This window comes from Amblyraja radiata, chromosome 38 (genome assembly GCF_010909765.2).
Source record: "Amblyraja radiata isolate CabotCenter1 chromosome 38, sAmbRad1.1.pri, whole genome shotgun sequence".
In the NCBI taxonomy this organism is placed as follows: domain Eukaryota; kingdom Metazoa; phylum Chordata; class Chondrichthyes; order Rajiformes; family Rajidae; genus Amblyraja; species Amblyraja radiata.
Window position 1 is genome coordinate 16,416,333 of NC_045993.1, and position 21,258 is coordinate 16,437,590.

General features: G+C 47.8%; 1 protein-coding gene across 1 annotated transcript in view; it reads left to right on the forward strand.

Moving 5' to 3' along the window:
- LOC116966823 (glycogen [starch] synthase, muscle-like) overlaps positions 1 to 21,258 on the forward strand; it is a 185,169-nt gene that overhangs the window by 137,650 nt on the left and 26,261 nt on the right. Inside the window, exon 15 of the mRNA XM_033013163.1 lies at positions 254 to 380. Coding sequence (XP_032869054.1) covers positions 254 to 380 — 127 coding nt within the window. The remainder of the gene's footprint in view (positions 1 to 253; positions 381 to 21,258) is intronic.

Consider the following 21,258-nt stretch of genomic DNA (forward strand, 5'->3'; position numbering starts at 1 on the left):
TACAGATTTGAAGGTTATTTGGCTTTTGTAAAAATTGTAAATTGTCCCTACTCCCTGGTGTGTAGGATAATGTAATTGTGTATGGATCACTAGTTGACACGTTCCCCTGCTGCATAAATAAACTACACTAAAGTAAATGAAGTAAACTAAACTGAACTAAACTGAAGTGAACTGTAGGTAACTAAGCTAGAGTAAGCTGGATGAGGTGCTGGCGTTATGGGGACACCAGCTGTAACTGTCTCTGTGTGTACAGGTGATCTTCCACCCAGAGTTCCTGTCCTCCACCAGCCCACTGTTGCCACTCGACTACGAGGAGTTTGTCCGCGGCTGTCACCTGGGAATCTTCCCCTCCTACTACGAGCCCTGGGGTTACACGCCAGGTGAGTGGGGATACACACGTGTAGCATTACACACCGGGTGAGTGGGCTTCACGTGTGTGGCATTACACGCCAGGTGAGTGTGGATACACACGTGTAGCGTTACACGCCAGGTGAGTGGGGATACACACGTGTAGCATTACACACCAGGTGAGTGTGGATACACATGTGTAGCATTGCACGCCAGGTGAGGGGGCTACATGCATGTGGCATTACACGCCAGGTGAGTGGGGATACACACGTGTAGTGTTGCACACCAGGTGAGTGGGAATCACATGTGTAGGTGTGTTCCCCGCCAGGTGAGTGGGCGACATGCATGTGGCATTACACACTAGGTGAGTGGGGATACACGAATGTAGACATGTTACATGCCAGCAGAACGGGTATACACACACGTGCAGGCGTGTTACACGCTAGATGATTGCGGATACACATGTGTAGACGTTACGCGCTGGGTGAGTGGGGATACACACACGTGCAGGCGTGTTACACGCCAGGTGAATGGGGACACACAGGTGGTGTGGGACTGGGGGAGAGGGGGTAGGTGAGGGGTGTGATGATGAGGGGGTGCTGGTGCCACAGAGGGGGTTCACGAGGAGGACGGGCACTGCAAGGGTCCTGCCAATCTTACACCTGTCCAACGTTCATAAGTGATAGGAGCAGAATTAGGCCATTCGGCCCATCAAGTCTTCTCCGCCATTCAATCATGGCTGATCTATCTCTCCCTCTCAACCCCATTCTCCTGCCTTCTCCTCATAAACCCCAATACCTGTACTAATCAACAAAATGTAACCTAGAGCATAGAATGTAGAACAGTACAGTTCAGGAACAGGCCCTTCGGCCCACAATGTCTGTGCCGACTGTGATATAACAATATAACAATATAACAATTACAGCACGGAAACAGGCCATCTCGGCCCTACAAGTCCGCGCCGAACAATTTTTTTTCCCTTAGTCCCACCTGCCTGCACTCATACCATAACCCTCCATTCCCTTCTCATCCATATGCCTATCCAATTTATTCTTAAATGATACCAACGAACCTGCCGCCACCACTTCCACTGGAAGCTCATTCCACACCGCTACCACTCTCTGAGTAAAGAAGTTCCCCCTCATGTTACCCCTAAACTTCTGTCCCTTAATTCTGAAGTCATGTCCTCTTGTTTGAATCTTCCCTATTCTCAAAGGGAAAAGCTTGATCACATCAACTCTGTCTATCCCTCTCATCATTTTAAAGACCTCTATCAAGTCCCCCCTTAACCTTCTGCGCTCCAGAGAATAAAGACCTAACTTATTCAACCTATCTCTGTAACTTAGTTGTTGAAACCCAGGCAACATTCTAGTAAATCTCCTCTGTACTCTCTCTATTTTGTTGACATCCTTCCTATAATTGGGCGACCAAAATTGTACACCATACTCCAGATTTGGTCTCACCAATGCCTTGTACAATTTTAACATTACATCCCAGCTTCTATTATGTGATACCAGCACATAATCCATATCCCTCCATTCACTGCATATCCTGTGCCTATCCAAAAGCCTCTTAAATGCTACTTTGATATCTGACCCCTGGCAGCACGTTCCAGGCACCTGTCACCCTCTATGTAAAAACAAACCTTGCCCTGCACATCTCCCTTCAATGTTCCCATTCTCACCTTAAATGACGACAGTCAGAACCTTGCGCCCAGAAAAGTGATGTTTTTAGATCGGCACGTGGATATACATGGATGGAGGGGTATGGAACATGTGCAGGCACAGGAGATTAGTTGAATCTGGCATGTTAAACACAAACATCATGGCCATATGGCTTGTTCCTTTGCTGTATAGGTTTATGTTCTAATCTCATTGCTGGTGCAGCTGTTTGTCTGCCTATGCACCTTGTCCGTTCTTAGACTCTGAGGTGGCAGTTATTATCTTGTCTTCCACACAGCTCAGCTCTTATTTAGTTTAGTTTAGTTTGGTTTAGAGATATAGCGCAGAAACAGGCCCTTCGGCCCACCAAGTCTACACCGACCAGCCATCCCCGCACACTAACACTATCTTACACACACTATGGACAATTTACACACACACCAAGTCTAACCTACAAGCCTGTACGTCTTTGCAGTGTGGGAGGAAATGGAAGATCTCGGAGAAGACCCATGCGGTCACGGGGACGAGGTACAAACTCTGTACAGACAGCGCCCGTAGTCAGGATCGAACCCGGCTCTCCGGCGCTGCTTGCTGTAAGGCAGCAACTCTACCGCTGCGCCACTGTGGCTGCTCATTTACTATGGGCAACAATCCTAAATCTAAACCTCCGTCTTCCAATTCCTCCTCAACCTTTCGTTGGCAAGGATACACCTTCATCCCAATCTAATGAAACCTCTTGGCACTGCCTCCAAGACAGGTATATTTGTAAGTAGAGGCTGCAACTACACACAGTATTCCAGGTGTGACCTCATCAATGACCCATGCAGTTGGAAGGCTAAACCTACCTGATCTCCCCATTGCCAAACACTTTAACTACCCCTCCCATTCCCACACTGACCTTTCTGTCCTGGGCCTCCTCCACTATCACAGTGAGGCCCAATACAAATTGGAGGAACAGCACCTCATATTGTGGGCAGCTTTCTTTCCCTCTCTCTCTCCATCCCCCATCCTGACTGTCTGACTATCCTCCTGATTACATTTTATCTTTGTATGCTTCTTTGTCAGCTTCCCCTAGCTAACTATCAGCGGTTGTCCATTTTCCTTGATCTATGTCCTCTTTGATCTTGTTTTCACACCTTACCCTTCCATATCTCTGTGTCTCCTTCTCCTGCTGACTCTCAGTCTGAAGAAGGGTCTCGACCCGAAACGTCACCCATTCCTTCTCTCCAGCAATGCTGCCCACCCCGCTGAGTTACTCCAGTATGTTGTGTCTCACTTAGTTGTAAGGATTCCTGTTTTTGTACAGCATGGAAACAGGCTCTTCGGCCCATCGAGTCCACGCTGACTATTGATCACCCGTTCGGGCTAGTTCTATGTTATCCCACTTTCTCATCCACTCCCTATACTCTAGGGACAATTTTCAGAGACCAATGAACCTACAAAACCGGATATGGGAGGAATTCAGTGCCATAGAAGGCTGTGGAGGCGGTCAGAATCGGGTTAGCATACCTGCCAACATTTGAAAATGTAAAATCTCACTCTGAGTGCGCGGGTTTACGGGTGGGGTCATACCCATGTAAGATTACAGGAATGCATAACTTGTTCATTGAGTATTTGTAATACAGTTTATATGTGTATAGAGGGGTTACACGTAAGGTCACTGGGTCATAGACGATGCACGGAGCCGCTCAATCCATCTGGAGGACATCTGTAACTTCCGGTATATGTTATTAATGCAAGAAACGCGTACTTTCCTACCTGTTAAAAACCGCCAAAATGTTGAATTTTTGCGCTGTAAAAAATTGTGGAAGTCGGGGTAAGTGTGAGAGACATGTACCCAACTTCAGAATTCCAAAAGTGAAGCGAAATGAAGGTAAAGAGAAGCGAGAACTGAAGGGACAACAGCAGCTAAAGTGCTTGGCGAACATTGGCTGTGCAGATATCGGAATTGAAAATATTGGGAATTATCGCGTTTGCTCACTGCATTTCATCAACAGTAAGGCATTATTTGTGTTTTTTCTTGATTCCTTTGGTATCCAAAAAGTCTCAGAAGTGATAAATCTGGCTGTAAATTTTTCTTCAGATGCGTTTTCATTTTTAAAACCCACTTGAGAACAGTGGACGTTTTAAAAATTTTACAGCCAGATTTATCACTTCTGAAACTTTTTAGATGCCAAAGGAATCAAGAAAAAAACACAAATAATGCCTTAGTTGATGAAATGCAGTGAGCAAACGGCCAATGTCCGCTAAGCACTCTGGCTGTTGTTGTCCCTTCAGCTCTCGCTTCTATCTACTGTCATTTCTCCTCACTTTTGGAATTCTGAAGTAGGCTAAATGTCTCACACACTTATCCCGATTTCCATAATTATTTACAGCGCAAATATTGTCAATTTCGGCGGGTTTTAACGGGCCCGCTACGCTGGAAACAATGGTAAGTGCTTACCTGCAGTTCATCGCGTGTACTCCACTTGTAGTAGCGTAGCAACAGTACGGGTCATGTGTCGTGACCCTACTGCCGTGAAACCTCCCTATTATATGTCATAGCTGCTTTCTTGCATTTGTCCAGAAGTTTATCACTGAAAGTCATTTGGTAGCAACATTTACCCATGGCCTGGAGAAACTTTGGAATCTCTCAATATTTTGTTCTTTCTCTCCCTCCCTCCCTCTCTCCCTCTCTCTCTCTCTCTCTCTCTCTCTCTCTCCCTCTCCGAAGCTGGTCGGCAATTGGCCGCAACGTCCCTCGGAGACAGCGTCTGATTGGCCGCCGAGTGACCAGCGCATTATGTGATTGGACACAATCCCCTTGGAGACAGCGTTTGATTGGCCATGTTTTGCCCCTCATTTCAAAATCGTTTAATTGTCTTTGGTAAAATTGTAAATTGTCCCCAGTGTGTGTGTTAGTGTGTGTGGGATGTCCCCAGTGTGTGTTAGTGTGTGTGGGATGTCCCCAGTGTGTGTGTGGGGTGTCCCCAGTGTGTGTGTGTTAGTGTGGGGTGTCCCCAGTGTGTGTGTGGGGTGTCCCCAGTGTGTGTGTGGGGTGTCCCCAGTGTGTGTGTGTGTGTGTTAATGTGTGGGATGTCCCCAGTGTGTGTGTGTTAGTGTGTGGGATGTCCCCAGTGTGTGTGTGTTAGTGTGTGGGATGTCCCCAGTGTGTGTGTGTGTGTGTGTGTGTGTGGGGTGTCCCCAGTGTGTGTGTGTTAGTGTGCAGGATGTCCCCAGTGTGTGTGTGTGGGGTGTCCCCAGTGTGTGTGTGTTAGTGTGTGTTAGTGTGTGGGATGTCCCCAGTGTGTGTGTGTGTGTGTTAGTGTGTGGGATGTCCCCAGTGTGTGTGTTAGTGTGTGGGGTGTCCCCAGTGTGTGTGGGTTAGTGTGTGGGGTGTCCCCAGTGTGTGTGTGTGGGGTGTCCCCAGTGTGTGTGTGTGTTAGTGTGTGGGGTGTCCCCAGTGTGTGTGTGTGTGTGTGTGTGTGGGGTGTCCCCAGTGTGTGTGTGTGTGTGTGTGTGTGTGGGGTGTCCCCAGTGTGTGTGTGTGTGTGTGTGTGTGTGTGGTGCCCCCAGTGTGTGTGTGTGTGTGTGTGGGATGTCCCCAGTGTGTGTGTGTGTGTGTGTGTGTGTGGGGTGTCCCCAGTGTGTGTGTGTTAGTGTGCAGGATGTCCCCAGTGTGTGTGTGTTAGTGTGTGGGATGTCCCCAGTGTGTGTGTGTGGGGTGTCCCCAGTGTGTGTGTGTTAGTGTGTGTTAGTGTGCGGGATGTCCCCAGTGTGTGTGTGTTAGTGTGTGGGATGTCCCCAGTGTGTGTGTGTGTGTGTGTTAGTGTGTGGGATGTCCCCAGTGTGTGTGTGTTAGTGTGTGGGGTGTCCCCAGTGTGTGTGTGTGTGTGTGTGTTAGTGTGTGGGGTGTCCCCAGTGTGTGTGTGTGTGTGTGTGTGTTAGTGTGTGGGATGTCCCCAGTGTGTGTGTGTGTGTGTTAGTGTGTGGGGTGTCCCCAGTGTGTGTGGGTTAGTGTGTGGGGTGTCCCCAGTGTGTGTGTGTGGGGTGTCCCCAGTGTGTGTGTGTGTTAGTGTGTGGGGTGTCCCCAGTGTGTGTGTGTGTGTGTGTGTGTGTGGGGTGTCCCCAGTGTGTGTGTGTGTGTGTGTGTGTGTGGGGTGTCCCCAGTGTGTGTGTGTGTTAGTGTGTGGGGTGTCCCCAGTGTGTGTGTGTGTGTGTGTGTGGGGGGTGTCCCCAGTGTGTGTGTGTGTGTGTGTGTGTGGTGCCCCCAGTGTGTGTGTGTGGGGTGTCCCCAGTGTGTGTGTGTGTGTGTGTGGGGTGTCCCCAGTGTGTGTGTGTGGGGTGTCCCCAGTGTGTGTGTGTTAGTGTGTGGGGTGTCCCCAGTGTGTGTAGGATAGTGTTAGTGTGTGGGATGTCCCCAGTGTGTGTAGGATAGTGTTAGTGTGTGGGATGTCCCCAGTGTGTGTAGGATAGTGTTAGTGTGCGGGATGTCCCCAGTGTGTGTAGGATAGTGTTAGTGTGTGGGATGTCCCCAGTGTGTGTAGGATAGTGTTAGTGTGCGGGGATCACTGGTGGGCACGGACTAGGTGGGCCGAGGGGCCCGTCTCCATGCTGTATCTGTAAACTAAACTAAACTAAACTAATCAGCAAACTTAATCCATTGCAAGTCAAGTCAAGTTTATTGGTCACATACACATACGAGATGTGAAATGAAAAGTGGCAATGCTCGCAGACTTTGTGCAAAAAGACAAACAAACAAACAACCAACACAACTACAAACAGAATGGAACAGAATCACATATTCTTTTACATATTGTGGGCGGAAGGAAAAAGGGAAAAAAACAGCAATTTAAAAAAAAGCAGTAGAGAGGTACAGTAAAGTTAGTCCCTGGTGAGATAGGAGTTTACAGTCCGAATGGCCTCTGGGAAGAAACTCCTTCTCAACCTCTCCGTTCTCACAGCATGGCAACGGAGGCGTTTGCCTGACCGTAGCAGCTGGAACAGTCCGTTGCAGGGGTGGAAGGGGTCTCCCATGATCTTATTGGCTCTGGGGTTGCACCTCCTGATGTATAGTTCCTGCAGGGGGGCGAGTGAAGTTCCCATCGTGCGATCGGCCGAACACACTACTCTCTGCAGAGAGAGTGCTGCACCAAGTGCTGCAGAAACTCAGTGGTTCAGGCAGCACCAGTCAGACTGAAGGCCAATAGTCTTCACTCCTCATACGACCCTCTGACTGCTCCCACTGTCTACAACGCTTCCTGGATGGAGGATCTCTTCCCACCACCTTCTGGACACAATTGCCACTTCCAGGGAGCGATGGACATGCACCTCACCGTCCTTCTGCATATCAGTGCTCCAAATATCCTGCCTTTTGCTGTATACTCTAGTCATAGCCTCAATAGAGCTGTACAGCACGGAAAGAGGCACTTCCGCCCAGCACTTTCTTGCTAGTGAGGGAGCACAGCGTAGGTTCAACAGGTTGATTCCTGGGATGGCGGGACTGACATATGATGAAAGAATGGTTGACTGGGCTTGTATTCAATGGAATTTAGAAGGATGAGAGGGTATTTTACAGAAAGATAAAATTAGTAAAGGATTAGACAGGCTAGATGCAGGAAAAATATTCCCGATGTTGGGGCAGTGTAGAACCAGGGCTCATTGTTTAAAAATAAGGGGTAGTCCATTTAGGACTAAGATGAGGAAAACTTTTTTCACCCAGAGAGCTGTGAGATTCTGTGGGATTCTCTGCCACGAAAGGCAGTGGAGGCCAATTCACTGCAAGTTTTCAAGAGAGAGTTAGATTTAGCTCTTAAGACTTACAGAATCAAGGGATATGGGGGAAAAGCAAGAACAGGGTACTGATTTTACTTCGGAGTCACGTGAGTGACTACGTGAAGAACCCGCTCAGTGCGCAGACGCGGCATTACGCCAGCAGTGCAACAGCGGCTGCCACGGGAGTTAGGCTCTCCCGTTACAGGATGAACCGGACCGTCAGGTGAGTACCCTGAGGTCGGGTTTTCTTTTACAGGTGAGCCTTTTTCTGCTTGTGTTTTTTACAGGCAGAGAAAAAGGCTCTGGAACAAAACTGTCCCCCGTTTTCCCGTTGGGGAGGGGGGCAGCAACAGGCGGTAGGAGCGACCCGGTGTTCCGTAATTCCCCGACACCGTGCCGAGGCCAGCCCGCTAGTACCTGAAGCAGCGGGCTGGACGCATAGCCACTCGAGAGGCATCCGGCAGGTGTTCCCGATGTCGGACGGGACGTCTCTCCACCCGCACGGGGGGAGAGAGAGCCGCCTGAGCCGCTGGAGCGGCTCACGGAGCAAGTGCCTGCGAGACGCGCTGCTTGAGGGGCGCTCTCGCATCTACAAGGCAAAAGCTCCAGAAGAACCTGTCCCCCACTCGACTCCAGCGGAGGAGCGTTCCATTGCAAGGGGGGGCAGCAACAGGCGGTAGGAACAATAACCGGGCGCCCCGCTATCCCCATCACCGCGCCGAGCCCAGTCCCGCTAGTGCCTGAACTGCGGGCTGGATGTCTAGCCATCCGAACAGGCATCCGGCCGGTGGCGTCCGATTCGTCGGACGGGGACATGTCTCCACCTAAATGGAGGAGAGACAGCCGCCTGAGCTGCATCCAACAGCAATTGGAGCAGCTCCAGCGAGATGCGCAGAAAGAGCGCTCTCGCGGAGGGAGGTCAGGCACCCCCTCCACAGTGCCTCATGCACTGCCCTCTGCTCCCTCATTACTGGAGGCTAGCATTGGTGACCAGGGCTGGGCTGGTCTGGAACAGGGGCAGGCGGACGAATTCGGGAGTATGCCAGGGGTGCAGGAACATGAAGAGCTGTTGGGTGTGATGGACCGCTTGTAGCAACCCCACGGGCTGGAGCACCGCTGGAACCAAGAATGGCGGCCAGCATCAACCATTACTGAAAAGGTGCTCGCTGAGGTGCTGAAACAACACAGCACCAGAAAACGGTGAGGCCCTCAAAGTAAAAAGTGTCAACAGCCAAATCTGGGGGCATGTGGGTCACACATCCAGACCCAAGAACTCAAGCTACAGCGGATCCTAAGGCTCCTGACGTCAGCCATCACAGCCTTTGCTCGTTCCGTGGAGACCACGGAGATGGATACCTGCCAGCAGGATGTGCTGGCATTAATGTGTACCACACAATTTGAGATCAACAATCTCCGGAGGGAAACATAAGACCTGCCCTCAATCCCAAATTTGCTGGCTTGTGTAAAGCCCCAGCTGCGGAGACGGACGCGCTGCCATTTGGGAAAGATTTCAATAAAAACTGAAGGAGATGCAGGAAGCATCAAAAACCTTCGGCCTAATGAGGGCAGGCCCCGTGACGAGCAAACCAAGACCTCCGATACCCAAGTGGCAGCACCCCACGGCATCCACCAGTCGACGTCCGCAATATGGGACTGGTGAACGCTTGGGGTCCGCACATTATCCCCAAAGATCTTTCAGATCAGGGCCCGCAGCGGACCCTCTGGAAAATGCGCCTCCCCCCAACATCGCCAGCACGTCAGAACAAAATCTTCAGGAAAATGAAGAAACAGAATCGCCAATAACCATGGAGGTAGGTGGGTCTGGTCCCTACCAGCATATAGAGAATAAGGGGGGAGGGAGGTTATTAACAGGGGGGAGATTACACTTGTTTAAAGAAGCATGGGGTATGGTCACGAGTGACAAGTATATACTCAACAACATTACAGGATATAAAATACAATTCATGTCAGAAAAAACGCCGCCAGTTCAACAATGGCCCCAAAGGGTATTTCTCCCTCCGTCAAAGAGAAACGTGAGGGACAAGCTGAACTGGTGAGACTTATCACAAAGGGGGTCATCGAAAAGACCAAACATGAACCTTTGGAAATTGTATCGAATATATTCACTAAAACCAAAAAAGATGGTGTCTGTCGCATCATCATTGACTTAACATCACTAAACAAATTTGTTAAGTATATACATTTCAAAATGGAGACATATGTTACTGCCAAACAACTGAATTCCAAAGGACACTTCATGGCAAGCATTTATCTTAAAGATGCTTACTATCTAGTACCCATATGCAAGGATCATCGCAGATACCTAAAATTTATCTGGATGGTGCAAAGCATTGCCCTATGGGCGAACTTCAGCCCAAGATTATTCACCAAAATATTGAACCCAGCCATGGCAATACTAAGAAAACATATTGTCATGGCATATCTGGAGGATATTCTCATAGTAGGGAAAACGATGGAATTGGCTGTGGCAGCAGTATCAGCTACAAAACAGCTCCTCGAAACTCTGGGGTTCGTCCTACATCCAGATAAATCTAAGTTGAAGCCATCCACTATCATGGACTACCTGGGCTTCACAATTAACTCAGTCCATATGACTGTTACCTTGCCAAAGGCAAAAATGGTTGAATTAGCACAATCATGCAACAAATTAATGGTCAACGAGCGACCAACTATTCGACAAGTAGCAAGAGTAATTGGGGAAATGGTAGCAGCATTTCCGGCTACACAATTCGGACCTTTGCACTATCAAAAAATTTACAGAGAGCAAAGGTACGGGCAATAAAACGACATACAGGTCACTATGATCGTGTCATGAACTTACCCACTGAAGCAATATCAGAGCTACAGTGGTGGGCAGAAAACGTTTGGCATAGTTTCAGCCCTATCTTTATCACTAACCCTACTTTAGTTATTCAAACAGATGCCAGTGCTCAAGGCTGGGGAGCGACTAACTCCATATCCAGCACAAATGGTAGATGGACTAAACTAGAGTCATCATTACTACTTACACTGGGCATTAACTATCTAGAGATGTTGGGCGCCTTTTATGGTTTAAAAGCATATGTATCTAATATGCAGCACTTGCATGTTCGGTTACAAATTGATAAATACTACGGTGATGGCTTATATTAACCATATGGGTGGCATAAAATCATTATCATGCGACAAATTGGTCAACATGATTTGGCAATGGTATGTCGAAAGACATATTTGGCTATCAGCTACTTACCTACCAGGTAAGCTAAACACCCATGCCATGAGAAAATTAAACGCCAGGGTTGCAAGTTTGAACAGACCTTACCTGGAACTGGGATTGTCCAAACAAACCATCACCACCATGTTGGCATCCCTTCGAACATCCACCAAGAGGCAGTACTTAACCAGCATCAAAAAAGGGAGAAGTACTGCCAGGAAACATGGACAACATACGCAACAGCTACAGCCACCAACATACTGGAGTTCCTGGCCATCTACACCACGATGTAGGGATCAGTTACAGTGCCATCAACACAGCGCAGAGTGCTCTTTCTGCTTATCTCAAACCAGCGGCAGGACAACAGGCGATGGGATCCCATCCACTGGTGGTAAAACTGATGAAGGGCATTTACAATATCAAGCCCTAAGCCCAGGTATACCCATATTTGGGATATCAGTGTGGTCCTGACATATCTCAGGGAATGGCCACCAGCCAGATCCCCCGGCCTCGAGCAAGCTACACTAAAGACGCTCATGTTGATGGCACTTGTATCCGTTCAGAGGGTCCAGTCACTACACCTATTGCGACTGGACAACATGATCACAGCTCCAGACCAGATCTGTCGTTATCCAGCGACTGGTCAAACAGAGCAGACCAGGAACAACTAATCCAGTCGTGGCTTACCCACCAGAACCACGGTTATGTGCCATGACCTACCTACTATCCTACATAGACACAACCAGAATATTCGAGGGAGATGAAAAGCCTTGTGGGTCAGTCACAAAAACCTTATGGTGGGGTACGAGCCAAACCATTGCGAGATGGCTCAAGCAGGTGCTAGAAACTGCTGGGATAAACACTAACATGTACAAATTTTATTCCTCCAGGGCAGCATCCATGTCGACGGCTAAAGAATGGACATGCCTATAGACCACATCCTGGCTACAGCAGGATGGTGGGAAGGGAAAAGACCGTTCAGAAATTTTATAATAAGCCGTTGGCAAAACCTGGTTTATTTGCAGTAAAGATTTACGAACTGCAAATATTTATTTTAAGCCCAGGGGAGCAACTTAATTCTTTGTTGTTATTGTTTAAAAAATACCATTGTGTTTTTCTACAAATAGACTCATTGGTTCATTACGATAACACTCCTCCCTCAAGAACTTCGGCAGTGAGTGAAATGAAACTGTTACACGGTTTGAAATCCCAGAGCTTTGAAATCTTCACGTAGTCACTCACGTGACTCCGAAGTAAAATAGTAAGATTAAACGAGAACTTACCAGTTTGAAGTTTGATCTGTATTTTATGAGGAGTTACGATGAGGGATTACGTGCCCTCCGCTCCCACCCTCATTATATGGATCAAACTAATAAATTGATGTCTCCTTATCTTTACTATGTTTATTTCAAAATAACTGTGTCTATCTGTGATTCCACACCGCTGCTTGGAAGTATGCCGCGCCTGCGCACTGAGCGGGTTCTTCACGTAATCCCTCATCGTAACTCCTCATAAAATACAGATCAAACTTCAAACTGGTAAGTTCTCGTTTAATCTTACTATTTTGGATGATCAGCCATGATCATGTTGAATGGCGGTGCTAGCTCGAAGGGCCGAATGGCGCACTCCACCTATTTTCTATGTTTCTATGTTTCTACCTTGTCCATACAGGCCCGTACGAAGCTTTCCAAAAAGGGGGGGGTGGCATGACAGGATTACAAAAAATGTAATGTGAAATAATGTGTGCACTGCACACATCACGAGCGCAAAGCGTGAAGTCCCTCAATGCCAGGGTCCAGGGCTCGCTTAAGGGCCCTGGAAGCTCTGGGGTTTTAGATGCTCTCTGATGCATTATGAGCCTTGTTTTGGAGCATTTTTGCTCCAAACTTATGACCAATATTTCAGAAATTAACAGGAATCTGAGGTAGCTTTTTCACACAAAGGGTGCTGGGTGTATGTATGTAACAAGCTGCCAGAGGAGGTAGTTAAGGCTGGGACTATCCTGATGTTTAAGAGACATTTGGACACGTACATGGATAGGACAGGTTTAGATGGATATGGGCCAAACGCGTGTGAGTGGGACTAGTTTAGATGGGACATGTTGGTCGGTGTGGGCAAGTTGGGCTGAAGGGCCTGTTTCCACACTGCATCATTCTATGACTAAAAAGTTAAGAAGAAAAATGCATGTAGATAAGTAGAGCAGATTTGAAAGAGGAGTGAAATGTAAAGGCAGAGAGAGGTTTATGGGTGGAAAGGAACATAGGAAAGAAGGGGGGAGAGTGGGCCTGGGCAGATGGGTGAAGGGAAAATAGGCACAAACTGCTGGAGTAACTCAGTGGATCAGGCAGCATCTGTGGAGAATGAATAGGTGACATGTCACAGAGTGCTGGAGTAACTCAGTGGGTCAGGCAGCATCTGTGGAGAACATGGATAGGTGACATGTCACAGAGTGCTGGAGTAACTCAGTGGGTCAGGCAGCATCTGTGGAGAATGAATAGGTGACATGTCACAGAGTGCTGGAGTAACTCAGTGAGTCAGGCAGCATCTCTGGAGAAAAGGTATAGATTATATTTCGGGTCAAAACCGTTCTTCAGTAATATTCATGATGTGGCAGGCATAGACATTCCTGAATGTTACCCAAACCATCGTGAGCTACTTTGTTACGGTGCTTGCCCTCTCCTATAATGTCTCTGCTGCCTTGGGTGATGCAGGACAGGACACAAGCTTTGGGACACAGTGTGAAGCTGTTGCCATCTGTCCCAGCCTGGTAAAAACCTGGATGGAGTGGATGTGGAGAGGATGTTTCCACTAGTGGGAGAGTCTAGGACCAGTGGCCACAGCCTCGGAATTAAAAGACATTCCTTTAGGAAGGAGATGAGCAGGAATTTCTTGTCAGAAGGTGGTGAACTGTGGTATTCATTGCCACAGACAGCTGTGGAGGTCAAGTCAATGGACATTTTTCAGGAAGAGGTTGATAGATTCTTGATTGATACGGGTGTCAGAGGTAATGGGGAGAAGGCAGGAGAATGGGTTTGAGAGGGAAAGATAGATAGTCATAGAGTGACACAGTGTGGAAACAGGCCCTTCGGCCCAGCAAGTCCCATCTACATTAGTCCCACCTGCCCACGTTTGATCCATATCCCTCCGAACCTGTCCTATCCACGTACCTGTCTAACTGTTTCTTAAATGTTGCGATAGTCCCTGCCTCAACTACCTCCTCTGGCAGCTTGTTCCATACACCTACCACCCTTTGTGTGAAAAACATACCCCACAGATTCCTATTAAATCTTTTCCCCTTCATCTTAAACTTATGTCCTCTGCTCCTCGATTCACTTACTCTGGGCAAAAGACTCAACCATATCTATTCAAATCATGATTTTATACACCTCCATTAGATCATCCCTCGTCCTCCTGTGCTCCATGAAATAGAGTCCCAGCCTACTCAACCTCTCCCTATAGCTCTGGCCCTCTAGTGCTAGCAACATCCTCATAAATCTTCACTGTACCCTTTCCAGTTTGATGACATCTTTCCTATAACATGGTGCCCAGAACTGAATACAATACTCTGAATGCGGCCTCACCAACTTCTTATGCAACTGCAACATGACCTTCCCAACTTCTATACTCAGCCTGACCCGCAGAGTTACTCCAGCACTCTGTGAAACGTCACAGAACAGGGCAAGATTAGCAAGTTTGCTGATGATATAGAAGTGAGTGGTTTTGCAGATAGTGAAGATGGTTGTGAAAGATTGCAGCAGGATCTGGATCACTTAGCCAGGTGGGCAGAGGAATGGTTGATGGTTGCATGGTTCCTTGAAGGTCGTGTCGCAGGTATATCAGGTGGTCAAAATGTATTTTGGCACTTTGGCCTTCATCAGTCAGAGTATTGAGTATAGAAGTTGGGAGGTCATGTTGCAGCTGTATAAGACGTTGGTGAGACCGCATTTAGAATATTGTGTTCAGTTCTGGGCACCATGTTATAGGAAAGATGTCAAACTGAAAAGAGTACAGAGATCCCCACCCTGGATCAGTCCAATCAGGGTTGTGTCGTCCGCAAACTTGAGAAGCTTGACAGAGGTGTCTGTGGAGGTGCAGTCATTGGTGTGGCGAGAGTAGAGGAGAGGGGAGAGTACGCATCTTGCGGTGCTCCTATGTTGAGTGTTTGCGGGTCCGAGATATGCTTTCCCGTCTCACATGCTGCTTCCTGTCTGTCAGGAAGCTGGTGAGGGGTTCAGGCACAGTCAACTCAGAAAGTTTGGAGCATAGTAGCTCTGGCACAATGGTGTTGAATGCAGAGCTAAAATCAACAAACAAAATCCTCGCATAGGTCCCCTGGCGGTCTAGGTGCTGGAGGATGAAGTGTAGGCTCAGATTGACTGCATCATCCACAGATCTACTGGTATGGAAAATGCAGAGGGTCCAGCAGAGGGATTGTGATATTTTTCAGCTTGGCCAGCACAAGCCTTTCAACAGTCTTCATGACTATAGAGGTCAGTGCGACAAGCCTGTAGTCATTAAGACCAGTAATCCTTACCATTTTGGGTACAGGGACAATAGTGGAGACTTTGAAGCAGGGAGGGACGGTACATCTTTGCAGGGACTGGTTAAAAATGAGTAATTGGGTGTGAAGTGTTGGTGGGGGTGGGAAAGGTTCCACTCTTTTCATACTGGAGGCCTTAAGTAGGTGTGAAGTGGTGAATAGGAAGGAGAGGGTGCAGGGAGGGGGTACCAGGGTTACGTTTCTGATTTTCAAACCTGCAGTAAAACTCATTCAGTTTTTTGGTCAGCTGACGATTGTCCAAAGAGCGGGGGCTGATGATTTCTTGCATGCCCTTCCAAACTGAAGAAGAGTCACTAGCTGGGAGCTTGCTCCTCAACTTCTCAGAGTACCTTTCCTTGGCAGCTCTGATTCCTCTTCTCAGCTCTTTATCGATGAGGTTATCTTTTAAATCTTTAACGATTAGGCTATCGACTCGACGCATATTTGCCCCCCCCCCCCCCCCCCGATCTCGAAATGGAAATGTTACATCTGTATATAATGATACCATTAAAATGTATATTTATGTCACAAACTATGGAATTGATATTTTTCAGTATTGTTATCAAGGACAAGAAAGCAGTTCCAATTGTTTGATATTATTTGATATTGTTTAAAATTATTCATATGGAGGAGAAAATATAATAGCTCTAAAACCTACTTTAATTTTGCAATCTCGCTAAAGATAATCCCCCTTTCCCTCTTCCCTCCCCCATATCTCTCTACGCTCCCTTCCCCTCTCTCTCCCCCTCCCACATCCCCCCCTCTTTCTGGTGGGGGGGGCGAAGATGAAGGTCGCGCGGGCCCAACGGGGTGGCGTGGGCCAGCAGGGGTGGCGTGGGCCAACGGGGGTGGCGTGGGCCAACGGGGGTGGCGTGGGCCCAGCGGGGGTCAGCGGGGGTGGCGTGGGCTCAGCGGGGGTGGCGTGGGCTCAGCGGGGGTGGCATGGGCCAACGGGGTGGCATGGGCCCTGCAGGGGGTCAGCGGGGGTGGCGTGGGCTCAGCGGTGGTGGCATGGGCCCAGCGGGGGTGGTGTGGGCCCAGCAGGGGTGACGTGGGCCAGCGGGATTTTTTCTTAATTTGGGAAATAAGGGGGGTGCGGTCGCACCCGACGCACCTCCCCTTCGGACGGCCATGCCATAGCAACCAAGTTGGCATTCTGGGCTATTCCCATTTGCCTGCATTTGGCCCATAGCCTCTAAACCTTTCCTCTCCATATATGTGGTCCGATGCCTTTTAGAAGTTTTTGAGTGGCACAGTTGTACAGCTACTGCCACACCCTGAGAGACCCGGTTTGGATCCTGATCTCGGGTGCTGTCCGTGTGGAGTTTGTACGTTTTCCCTGTGACCACTTGGGTTTCCTCCAGGTGCTCCGGTTTCCTCTCACATCCCAAAGGTGTTGCAGGTTTGTAAGTTAATTGGCCTCTGTAAATAGTCACTAGTGTGTAGGGAGTGGATGAGAAAAATGGGATAAGATAGAACTAGTGTGAATGGGTGATCGATAGTTGGCATGGACTTGGTGGGCTGAAGGATCTGTAGACTTGAAGTCGCAATTGGAAACATAGAAACATAGAAAATAGGTGCAGGAGGAGGCCATTCGGCCCGTCGAGCCAGCACCGCCATTCATTGTGATCATGGCTGATCATCCCCAATCAATAACCCGTGCCTGCCTTCCCCCCCATATCCCTTGACTCCACTAGCCCCAAGAGCTCTATCTAACTCTCTCTTAAATCCATCCAGTGATTTGGCCTCCACTGCCCTCTGAGGCAGGAAATTCCATTAATTCACAACTCTCTGGGTGAAAATGTTTTTTTCTCACCTCAGTCTTAAATTACCTCTCCTTTATTCTAAGACTGTGGCCCCTGGTTCTAGACTCGCCCAACATTGGGAACATTTTTTCTGCATCTAGCTTGGCCAGTCCTTTTATAATTTTATATGTTTCTATAAGATTCCCCCTCATCCTTCTAAACTCCAGTGAATACAAGCCTAGTCTTTTCAATCTTTCCTCATATGACAGTCCCGCCATCCCAGGGATCAATCCCGTGAACCTACGCTGCACTGCCTCAATCACAAGGCTGTTGGATTGTATCGGCACCTCTTGCATCTTCTAGCAGTTCATTTACTGCTGTGTTTAACATCCCAAAATGCAACGGCTCACCCTTGCGCAGATGAAACTAGGTCTGCCATCTCCGTCCACATTCCTGTTGTGTCAATGTTGACTTTCCTCGACCTCCACAGTGACACGAATCTCCGTGCCATCCACATACTTACGACCCAGCCCATCTACTGTATATGTTCAAGTGTGGGAAGGAACTGCAGATGCTGGTTTACACTGAAGATAGACTCAAAAAGCTGGAGTAACTCAGCGGGGCAGGCAGCATCTCTGGAGAGATGATGTTTTCATCCCTCTAGTTTCCATCCCCCTCCTGACTCTCAGTCTGAAGAAGGGTCTTGGCCCGAAATATCACCCATTCATTCTCGCCAGAGATGCTGCCTGTCCCGCTGAGTTACTCCAGCATTTTGTGTTTATTTTCATCACAGACACAGACAAGGGTGGCAGGGTGGTGCAGCGGTAGACTTGCTGTCTTACAGCGCCGGATTCCATCCTGACTGTGGGTGCTGTCTGTATGGAGTTTGTACGTTCTCCCCGTGACCGTGTGTGTTTTCTGTTTGTTCCAGTTTCTTCCCACAGTCCAAAGACCTATCGGAATGTAGGTTAATTGTAAATTGTGCCTCGTGTGTGTAGGATAGTGTAGTCCCTGTGTTGTAAAAACAAGCCTGAAGGCTTTGTGTCTCAATGCAAGGAGCATTCGTAATAAGGTGGATGAGTTGAATGTGCAGATAGCTATTAATGACTATGATATAGTTGGGATCACGGAGACATGGCTCCAGGGTGACCAAGGCTGGGAGCTGAACATCCAGGGATATTCAATATTCAGGAGGGATAGAGAGAAAGGAAAAGGAGGTGGGGTAGCGTTGCTGATTAGAGAGGAGATTAACGCAATGGAAAGGAAGGACATTAGTTTGGAGGATGTGGAATCGGTATGGGTAGAGCTGCGAAACACTAAGGGGCAGAAAACGCTGGTGGGTGTTGTGTACAGGCCACCTAACAGTAGTAGTGAAGTTGGAGATGGTATCAAACAGGAAATTAGAAATGCGTGCGACAAAGGCAAAACCGTTATAATGGGTGACTTCAATCTACATATAGATTGGGTGAATCAAATTGGCAGGGGTGCTGAGGAAGAGGATTTTTTGGAATGTATGCGGGATAGTTATCTAAATCAACATGTAGAGGAACCAACGAGAGAGCAGACTATTTTAGACTGGGTATTGAGTAATGAGGAAGGGTTAGTTAGCAGTCTTGTTGTACGTGCCCCCTTGGGCAAGAGTGACCATAATATGGTTGAGTTCTTCATTAGGATGGAGAGTGACATTGTTAATTCAGAAACAATGGTTCTGAACTTAAAGAAAGGTAACTTTGAGGGTATGAGACGTGAATTGGCCAAGATTGACTGGCAATTAATTCTAAAAGGGTTGACGGTGGATATGCAATGGAAGACATTTAAAGACTGCATGGATGAACTACAAAAATTGTTCATCCCAGTTTGGCAAAAGAATAAATCAGGGAAGGTAGTGCATCCGTGGATAACAAGGGAAATCAGGGATAGTATCAAAGCGAAGGATGATGCGTACAAATTAGCCAGAAAAAGCAGCATACCGGAGGACTGGGAGAAATTCAGAGACCAGCAGAGGAGGACAAAGGGCTTAATTAGGAAAGGAAAAATAGATTATGAAAGAAAACTGGCAGGGAACATAAAAACTGACTGCAAAAGTTTTAATAGATATGTGAAAAGAAAGAGATTAGTTAAAACAAATGTAGGTCCCTTGCAGTCAGAAACAGGTGAGTTGATCATGGGGAACAAGGATATGGCGGACCAATTGAATAACTACTTTGGTTCCGTCTTCACTAAGGAAGACATAAATAATCTGCCGGAAATAGCAGGGGATCGCGGGTCAAAGGAGTTGGAGGAATTGAGTGAAATCCAGGTTAGCCGGGAAGTGGTGTTGGGTAAATTAAATGGATTAAAGGCCGATAAATCCCCAGGGCCAGATAGGCTGCATCCCAGAGTACTTAAGGAAGTAGCTCCAGAAATAGTGGATGCATTAGTAATAATCTTTCAAAACTCTTTAGATTCTGGAGTAGTTCCTGAGGATTGGCAGGTAGCAAACGTAACCCCACTTTTTAAGAAGGGAGGGAGAGAGAAAACGGGGAATTACAGACCAGTTAGTCTAACATCGGTAGTGGGGAAACTGCTAGAGTCAGTTATTAAAGATGGGATAGCAGCACATTTGGAAAGTGGTGAAATCATTGGACAAAGTCAGCATGGATTTACAAAAGGTAAATCATGTCTGACGAATCTTATAGAATTTTTCGAGGATGTAACTAGTAGCGTGGATAGGGGAGAACCAGTGGATGTGGTGTATCTGGACTTCCAGAAGGCTTTCGACAAGGTCCCACATAAGAGATTAGTTTACAAACTTAAAGCACACGGCATTGGGGGTTCAGTATTGATGTGGATAGAGAACTGGCTGGCAAACAGGAAGCAAAGAGTAGGAGTAAACGGGTCCTTTTCACAATGGCAGGCAGTGACTAGTGGGGTACCGCAAGGCTCAGTGCTGGGACCCCAGCTATTTACAATATATATTAATGATCTGGATGAGGGAATTTAAGGCAATATCTCCAAGTTTGCGGATGACACTAAGCTGGGGGGCAGTGTTAGCTGTGAGGAGGATGCTAGGATACTGCAAGGTGACTTGGATAGGCTGGGTGAGTGGGCAAATGTTTGGCAGATGCAGTATAATGTGGATAAATGTGAGGTTCTCCATTTTGGTGGCAAAAACAGGAAAGCAGACTATTATCTAAATGGTGGCCGACTAGGAAAAGGGGAGATGCAGCGAGACCTGGGTGTCATGGTACACCAGTCATTGAAAGTGGGCATGCAGGTGCAGCAGGCAGTGAAGAAAGCGAATGGTATGTTAGCTTTCATAGCAAAAGGATTTGAGTATAGGAGCAGGGAGGTTCTACTGCAGTTGTACAGGGTCTTGGTGAGACCACACCTGGAGTATTGCGTACAGTTTTGGTCTCCAAATCTGAGGAAGGACATTATTGCCATAGAGGGAGTGCAGAGAAGGTTCACCAGACTGATTCCTGGGATGTCAGGACTGTCTTATGAAGAAAGACTGGATAGACTTGGTTTATACTCTCTAGAATTTAGGAGATTGAGAGGGTATCTTATAGAAACTTACAAAATTCTTAAGGGGTTGGACAGGCTAGATGCAGGAAGATTGTACCCGATGTTGGGGAAGTCCAGGATAAGGGGTCACAGCTTAAGGATTAGGGGGAAATCCTTTAAAACCGAGATGAGAAGAACATTTTTCACACAGAGAGTGGTGAATCTCTGGAACTCTCTGCCACAGAGGGTAGTCGAGGCCAGTTCATTGGCTATATTTAAGAGGGAGTTAGATGTGGCTAAGGGGATCAGGGGGTATGGAGAGAAGGCAGGTACGGGATACTGAGTTGGATGATCAGCCATGATCATATTGAATGGCGGTGCAGGCTCGAAGGGCCGAATGGCCTACTCCTGCACCTAATTTCTATGTTTCTATGTTTCTATGTTCCCACGATAGACTCACGATACACTAAGGTAAACGCACGGGCCACTACGTTCTTACAACGAGTTAAA